Source organism: Arachis hypogaea, chromosome 11 (assembly GCF_003086295.3).
Source record: "Arachis hypogaea cultivar Tifrunner chromosome 11, arahy.Tifrunner.gnm2.J5K5, whole genome shotgun sequence".
In the NCBI taxonomy this organism is placed as follows: domain Eukaryota; kingdom Viridiplantae; phylum Streptophyta; class Magnoliopsida; order Fabales; family Fabaceae; genus Arachis; species Arachis hypogaea.
Window position 1 is genome coordinate 47,749,651 of NC_092046.1, and position 8,985 is coordinate 47,758,635.

General features: G+C 36.9%; 1 protein-coding gene across 1 annotated transcript; it reads right to left on the bottom strand.

The window, feature by feature from the left end:
- Positions 1-4,844: 4,844 nt before the first annotated feature.
- Positions 4,845-5,945, bottom strand: LOC112721331 (uncharacterized). The gene has a single exon (XM_025772401.1). It carries the CDS (start codon positions 5,943-5,945, stop codon positions 4,845-4,847), a length of 1,101 nt encoding a protein of 366 aa, XP_025628186.1.
- Positions 5,946-8,985: the final 3,040 nt, after the last annotated feature.

An 8,985-nucleotide genomic window follows, 5' to 3' on the forward strand; every position in this document is an offset into this window, starting at 1 on the left:
GGAATTTGGGACTACCTAATATTTCAGGCATATAGTAATAAAGGATAAAATTTACACTATAATAGATATAAAACTTGCAAATAAATGAATCTTATTTTTTTTTTAATAAAACAAAAGCAATATCAACCAATATCAATTGTGTAGTATAAGAAATAAAACCTGAAAATTTACTAACATTTGGTAGTGGCATTTATTTGTTTTCGTGTTTATCTTTTTTTTTTCACTATTACTTATTGTCTTCTTACTTCTTCAAACTCCATTTTCCTACAATAAACTATGTTATATCATGTATTTTTGTATTTTTTGATTCTTTTATTAACAACAACATAAGTATTTTTTTTAAAATGGCATTCGAATTTAACAGTTCAAAATTATTTGGCGATTTCGCTGGTTGCATTGAAAAAAATTGAAAAATTCATGAATCTAATACTTAAAATAATTTGAAAAGAAAGTGTTTGAATTTGAAAATTTAAAAGACTAAAATAATTTTTTAAAATAAAGTTTATTTAACTAGGTTAAAAATGTGAAATATAAATTTAACTTTAAATCTTTAAGATACCTCTAATAACAAACACTCTTAAATTCCTATTTATTACGTATTTGTCATAAAAACTAAATTCGCATCAGTTATTGTATCATAAACAATAATAGAAACTAAGATTATCTTTTTCTTCTCCAATAGGAAGGAAAAACTTGTATCTCTATTGTAGTACCATCTATTTAATTAATTAAAACACAAATAAATTCATATAGTTATCAAACAAAATTTAGGATAAAAACCTTAAATAAACCAATGCCAACCCAAATTTATGGAAATCAGCCAAACAAAAAACATTATGTGCATGTCTCTAAAGGACATTTCTATGTAAATTGAAGCAAGCATACTCGATTTACGTTCATTGATAGTAAATCAATATAGCCATATTCGATTTAGTAGTGTTTCATGCAAATCGAATCAAACTCATTCGATTTATGCATGCATGGTGAGGGTTTCTAGTAAATCGAACGAGCCCAATTTGATTTACCATCTTCGTAATGTCCATGAATAAATCGACACAAGGCAAGTCGATTTAGTATGTATTCAGCAAGATATATAAATGGATGTAACTTAATTTACCAGGCCACAAATGTATATAAATAGCCATTGAATGTGAGTTTCTCATCATAGTGATTTGCAATGGCTAGTGATGAGAGATTTTATTTTTGGTATAGAAGATCGATTAAGAAAAAAATACGCTCCGGAATTAAGTTTACTGATAAGAATCCGTTTAATGTTTTCCTCAAACCTTCAATGAGTCTCACCAAGTTTCAAAATACTATAATCCGAAAACTGGGGCAACAAGGCGTGAAACGGGTGGAAAAGTTATTCACTTATACTACAGAATTTTGATTTCCATTTTGCGGGATGATGTGAAGTACGATTCGTTCGTCATAGGCAGCGACGGAGATTTTCAAGTTCTGTTCCATTATCATCAGCAATTTTTGGAGGTGAGGACCCATGAGCTGTTGGCCAAGCTTGTGGATGTAGTCTCTAGTTCAGGAGGTTCTAACCGGAATCCTCAGCCTTCAGCCATGGCAGCTTGCTCTAGTTCGAGGCTTGTTGGTGCCTCTTCATCTCTGCCTGTGATTCAGCCCGAGGCAGCTTTGGTTGCCTCCCCATCCTTCGCTGCTGATCTAAACCACACTCGTGACGGAGAGATGGGGGCAATGGCCGGAATCCCGACAGGGTGGAGCTCCGAATGGTGTGAAATATGTATTTCAAGATGAGGATGATGATGATGTGGAGCCCACCACGATTGCCGATGATAGCAATGATGAGCTAGAGAGGAGTACTCCAGCTGGGAGTGATGGAGCGGCTAGTTCAGGAACTCCACAGTACCCCCCATACTTTTCAACTTTGGACTTGGATGCCATGAGACAATAGGGGGTACTTGGCATGCCTGTCGGATTTGGGACCAGAGACACACAGGATACATGAGGACTAGCTGAGTTTCAAGTTGTTCAGCAATTTCAGGATAAAAAAGAGGTCGTGCTGAGCGTGAAGACTTATAGCATCTGACGTGGGGTTGAATATAAAGTGTTGGAATCTGTTTATCACAAGTACCATGGAAAGTGTAAGGAATTCAGCAACGGGTGCACGTGGTTGATTCGTATTAGTCTCCGCCAACGCAGAGGTATTTAGGAGGTAAAACGATACAATGGACCACATACTTGTCTGGCTACTTCGATATCCAGTGATCACAAGAAGCTTGATTACCATGTGATCTCGGCCTTTATACTGTCTATGATTAGAGCTGATGTTGTCGTGTCGATCATGGTACTGTAGAATACGATAGGGATTCATTTTGGTTTTAGACCGACTTACAAGAGGGTTTGGATGGCTAAGTAGAAGGTCGTGGCTCAGATTTACGAAGACTGGAAAAAGTCATATAATGAGTTGGCACGATGGATGCTAGGTGTGCAGATGACAATGCCGGGTAGTGTTGCAGTGTTAAGGACAAGTCCTGTGCGACTGGGTGGCCAAGTCGATGAGTCACATGCTTATTTTCACCGTCTTTTTTGGACATTCCCACCGTGTATCGAGGCCTTCCAACATTGCAAGCCTCTAGTTAGTGTCAACGGGACCCACTTATACAACAAATATGGTGGTACACTACTGGTTGTGATTGCTCAGGACAGTAATTCCAATATCATCCATGTCGCATTCGCCATTTTGGAGGGTGAAAATACAGAGTTGTGGTCATTGATGCATGAAAATTTTATGTATTTTTCTTGGGTGTTTCTTAGGTGAAATTGATAGTTTTTGCTTGATAATTATGTGCTTTATTATGATATTCTATTAATACTTTGAATGCTTTGATCTTTTGATAATTGTAGAAAAATAATAGAAAAAGAAGCAAAAAGTACAAACAAACTCAAAAAACTCAAGGAGGAGTTTTTGACACACTTTGAAACTTCGGACATGCTTTAAACCTTAGGCCACGCTTTTGGAAGCACGACCCCTAAAGCAAGCGTGGCCCATGAAGCATACACACAAAAGGAAGGCATGCGTTAAGTAATGAAGCATGCACACTAATTAATGAAGCCATTTAATGATGCATGAATCAAAGAAATGCATAATGCATTAGCGTGAATCAAAGGAAGATATGGCATAAGCCAATGAAGAATGAAGCATGCATGTAGCGTTATGCATGTGGCGTTATTATTTGATTTATGAAGCAAAGCAAGGCGTTTAACACCAAGCAAGCATGAATGAACGCCAATGAATAAAGGGTGGCATTTAACGCCACAAGGAATATGGGTGTGTGGAAACTACACGCCTTCGAGGCTTTCATTTGAACAATTTGTATGGGCATGTAACGCTTCTTATTGGCTTGTCACACGCCAAGACCTCACTCCCAGGACCTTGTATGATTCAGTGGCGTTCCACACGCCGCAGCCCGGTATTACACGTTGGGCCAAATTTTCAGAAGTCTACTTCAAAGACCCATTTGGACGTGTCACACGCCGCAACAAGGCTGTCACACGCCAAGCAGAGAGAGCTCTAGAGACCACAAAGGAGTGGCATTCCATATGCCACACATTGGCGTTTCACACACCAAAGGAAGGCTGCTCCCAGGGGAAGAAAAGCATGGCGTTTTGTATGCCAAAGCTTGGTGTTTCACTTGCTTTTTGGCCTAACTTTTATAAGCCACTTTGGCCACTCTCCATGCCCATTCAGAATGCCAAATTTGAGACCACCAAAGCCTTGAAGAAAAGATACAAAGCGAAAGATTTAATGTGAAAGATTAGATTTAATTTTATTTTATTTTGAATTAGTTTGAATTTAATGATTAGGTTTTGTTTTAAAGTTTAGTATATAAGGTTCATAAAGGACCCTGGGGAAACCACCCTTCAACAATCCAAGGATCCACCTTCAGACCGTTGGCCGTTTTTGATACCTTATTTTTTATTTTGAAGCGTGAGCCACTAATCTCCTTGATTAAGGTTAGAAGCTCTGTTCATCTTTTTATAGATTATTAATCTAAGTGTTCTATTTTATATGAGGTTTATCCTTTGATTTATTTCATGATTGAATTTTGGTTTTTCATCTCTAAAGATTTAGAATTGTTGAAAAACATTTTAATTCTGTCTTGGATTCTAAATATTGTTTTGGAAAAAATTAATATTTGAATTAGATTAAAAACTCTTTCACACTACTTTTTTATTACACTAGGAATAGGTTTAAAGAGTGTGCGACACTTTGTGAGTTTCAATTGTTAGGACTAGTTTGAATACGTGACATATAAATCAAACTTAGGAATATTTTTGAATCTTACTTATTGAATCAAAATTGGGCTTCACCTCTTTTTCTTAAGTAATTGACTAAGGAATTAGCTATTAATTAAGTTAAAGAGAAATTAAATTACCAAGAAATTGGAATTTGATTATTTATTATTCGCCGTGATTAATCTTTGCATACCTCATCTAAATAAACACAAGGATTGTTTTCCTAAGAAGTGAACATATTTGACACCTTAACTATCTTTATTATCTTATCTGCTTAACTAATTTTAGTTTGCTCTTGTTTAATTTTCTATTTTCATGCTATTTACTAGTGAAACACTTATTTTTAATTGTTTGACTAGAATGATCAATTGACCATTGTTTGCTTAATCCGTTAATTCTAGTGGAATCGACACTCATTCACCGGAGTTATTACTTGGTACGACCCGGTGCATTTGCCAGTAGTTCTACAAATATTGGAGGGGTGAACCCCAACCAATAAGTATCGAATACCAAGCTGAGGCGATACATCTCATGGACATAAACTGACCAATCCAAATGTGAGTATGCACAGCACACTAAGGCATAGCGACATGGATAATGAAGAGCCTGGAAATATCCGCAATCACAGGTGTGGTCCTTGAGGGACACTTTGTAAGATCCAAGTGAAAAGCTGTCAGTCGGTGTTGTCTCAACCATGGTGAACTCAGAATTATCCCTGTGACCCTGTCGTACAAAGTCATCGTGAAACACCTTGAGGCCTTCAGATTAGCCTTAATTGCCTTCATCAAATGCTGACTAAACCGCTTCTCGATTCCTAATTGTGCCTCTACTTCTCTTCCTTTATGAACAAAAAGCTCTGCTAATCTCCCAAAGGTGGACTTCACCAATGAACAAACCGGAAGGTTCCTTACACCCTTCAAAATCGAGTTTACACACTCGGATATGTTCGTAGTCATATACCCGAACCTCCTACCTTCATCGCGATGCTGAGTCCACCGTGCATAGTCAATCCAATTAGGCCAGTCACACATGGCCAAGTCTTCAGAGCGGAAGATGTCAAACCAATAGTCAAACTCGACCTCGGTCTTTGCATAAGCAACATTGACTAGAAATCTCCTAGCATCCTTGCCCTTAAAACTAAGGGCAAAGTTTGCCACCACGTATCGGATAAAAAATGCCATGTATGCATTAGGTGGAAGCCAACCCCCATAAGGAGCCTCCAGTGCAGTCTTGATCCCGTTATGCCTATCCGATATGACCAAGATACCTGGTTGAGGCATTACATGTTGTCGAAGGTGGGATAAGAAAAATAATTGCGACTCTGCATTTTCACCCACCACAAGGGCGAATGTGACAGGGATGATATTGGAATTGCTGTCCTGAGCAATCGCAACCAGCAGTGTACCACCATATTTGCTGTACAAGTGGGTCCCGTCAACACTAACCAGAGGCTTACAATGTTGGAAGGCCTCGATACATGGTGGGAATGTCCAAAAAAGACGGTGGAAATAAGCATGCGACTCATCGACTTGGCCACCCAGTCGCACAGGACTCGTCCTCAACACTGCAACACTACCTGGCATCGTCATCTGCACACCTAGCAGCCATTGCAGTAACTCATTATATGGCTCTTCCCAGTCTCCGTCAATCTGAGCCACGGCCTTCTGCTTAGCCATCCAAACACTCTAGTAAGTCGGTCTAAAACCAAAATGGGTCTCTATCGCATTTTTCAGTACCTTGATCGACACGGCAACATCGACTCTAATCATAGGCAATATGAAGGCCGAGATCACATGGTAATCAAGCCTCTTATGATCACTGGATATCGAAGTAGCCAGACAAGTATGTGGTCCATTGTATCGTTTTACCTCCCAAATACCTCTACGCTGGCAGAGACTAATACGAATCAACCACGTCCCCCCGTTGCTGAATTCCTTACACTTTCCATGGTACTTGTGATAAACAGATTCCAACACTTTAATTCAACCCCACGTCGGATGCTATAAGTCTTCACGCTCAGCATGGCCTCCTCTTTATCCTGAAACTACTGAACAACTTGGAACTCAGCCAGTCCTCCTGTATCCTGTGTGTCTCTGGTCCCAAATCCGACAGGCATGCCAAGTACCCCCTGCTGTCTCATGGCATCCAAGTCCAAAGTTGAAAAGTACAGGGGGTACTGCGGAGTTCCTGAACTAGCCGCTCCATCACTCCGAGCTGGAGTACTCCTCACTAGCTCATCATTTCTATCATCGGCAATCGTAGTGGGCTCCACATCATCATCATCCTCATCCTGAAATGCATCTTCCACACCATCCGGTGCTCCACCCTGTCAGGATTTCGTTACCACGTCAGGAATGTCGTCCATCGCAATCGCAACATCACCAAAGGGACTAGTGTCACCCACTTCTCCGTCATGAGTGCGATTTAGGTCACCCGTGCCAACCAAAGCTGCCTCAGGCTGAATCACGGGCAGAGATGAAGAGGTACTAATAGGCCTCGAACTAGAGTAGGCTACCATGGCTGAAGGCTGAGGATTCCGGTTAGAACCTCTTGAATTGGAGACTACATCCACAAACTTGGCCAACAGCTTAGGGTCCTAACCTATGAGAATTGCCGACGACAATGGAACAGAACTTGCAAATCTTTGTCGCTGCCTTTGACGAACGAATCGTACTTCACGTTATCCCACAAAACAGAAATCAAAATTCTGTAGACTAACTTCTCCACCCGTTTCATGCCTTACAGCCCCAGTTTTCGGATTATAGTATTTTGAAACTTGGTGAAACTTGTTGAAAGTTTGAGAAAAACACAAATCAGATCATTATTAGTAAACTTAATTCCGGAACGCATTTTTTCTTAATCGATCCTCTATAGTGCACCAAAACTAACTCTCATCACTAGCCATTGCAAAGCACTATGATGAGAAATTCACATTCAACAGTTATTTATATAAATTTGTGGCCTAGTAAATCAAATTAAGTTACATCCATTTATATATCTTGTTGAATACATACTAAATCAACTTGCCTTGTGCCGATTTATTCATGGACATTTCGAGGATGGTAAATCGAATTGGCTCGTTCGATTTACTATGAACCCTCACCATTCATACATAAATCGAATGAGTTTGATTCGATTTGCATGAAACGCTACTAAATCGAATATGGCTGTTTCGATGTACTATCAACGAAACTAAATCGAGTATGTCTGCTTCGATTTACATAGAAATGTCCTTTAGGGACATGCACGTAACATTTTTCGTTTGGGTAATTGGCGTAAATTTGAGTTGGCATTGGTTTATTTAAGTTTTTTACCCCAAAATATATTTTTCACTATAATATTATCACAAGTTACAAATTAAAAAATAATTCACACTTCATAATTAATAACAACAATAAATATTACTATATAATTAAAGTTTGAACTAGAAGATTAGAAGAATTGTGGAAATTGAAGTCAATGTAATTAGTATTTATAAACAACAAATAAAAAATATTTCACAAGAAAGAGAAAATTGCAAAAGTATGGGGCAAAATTTTATTTAGGACCAATGATAATTTGATTTCTCATTTACTCCATTAAAGTATTTTACAATTGTTTGAACTTGCATTCTATTTCAAAATACAATTCTCACTTATATACTAATCAAATTGGATTTTGTTTTCATTTTCATTCTCTTTATCTCTTAGATGTGACAATCTTCTCACGTCTTTCATTTTTTTCCTCTCTCTTTCATAAGACTATTTCTCTAATTTTTTCTCTCTTTCATGATTCAACTCCATTTTATTTTCTTTTTATTTGTGTTTATATTATTTAACTGCATTTTTATACACTCTTTAATTTATATTTATCTAATATGTATGAATAATTCAAATATGTTCAACAATCATTCATTCAATATCAATAATTTGTTTTTTTTTTAAATGAAAAAACCTATCATTATTTCGTACTCCCTTCTATTCTTCAACATCATTTCACTTTCTTTTTCATTGTGTATATGCATTATTTTACTACATTTTTACAATATTTAGCTTTTAGTGATAGTTATATGTTTCACTAATCATTCATTCAACAACAACATTTAAGTTTTAGTTTTAATCTTTTACCATTCCTTTTTCATTTTATTTTCAACACTAGATTTATTTTTTTATTTTTTCAAATTACAAACGAAAAATCCAAAATTACACTTGTTTATCATTTAGTAATCATTAAAAAAGTTAGTATAGAAGCCAACAAATTATTAAAATTAATTTTTTATTCGCACATCTAAAACTATGCATAAACTCAAAAAATCATATCCTAACACATCACAACGTACTCACGCATTATAAGTGTTCATTTCATACTCTAGATCCAAAACAAAACAAAAATTATTCATTTCATGTGCCAGCCTCTCTGCCGAATTTGTTTTCTTTTGAGAAAATGAATGGGGACTTAGTTTATGGAACAAAAGTAAAGTCAAAGAAAAAGAACTAAAATTGTATATCCATCAAATATATCTTATAAGTTAAAAATTTAGAATAAAAAGTTAGATTAGAAGAAACCTATTTACATGATGAAAAAGAAAGTATTCTGCTAATGAATCACATTGATAAGAGTCCAGAATTAAACAAAATATCCATACACTATTAGCAGTATGGCTAGACCAAGCAGAAAATGCATAAAAGTATATCAAAATCAATACCTAACACATCTAAATGTACTACACATTCAAAA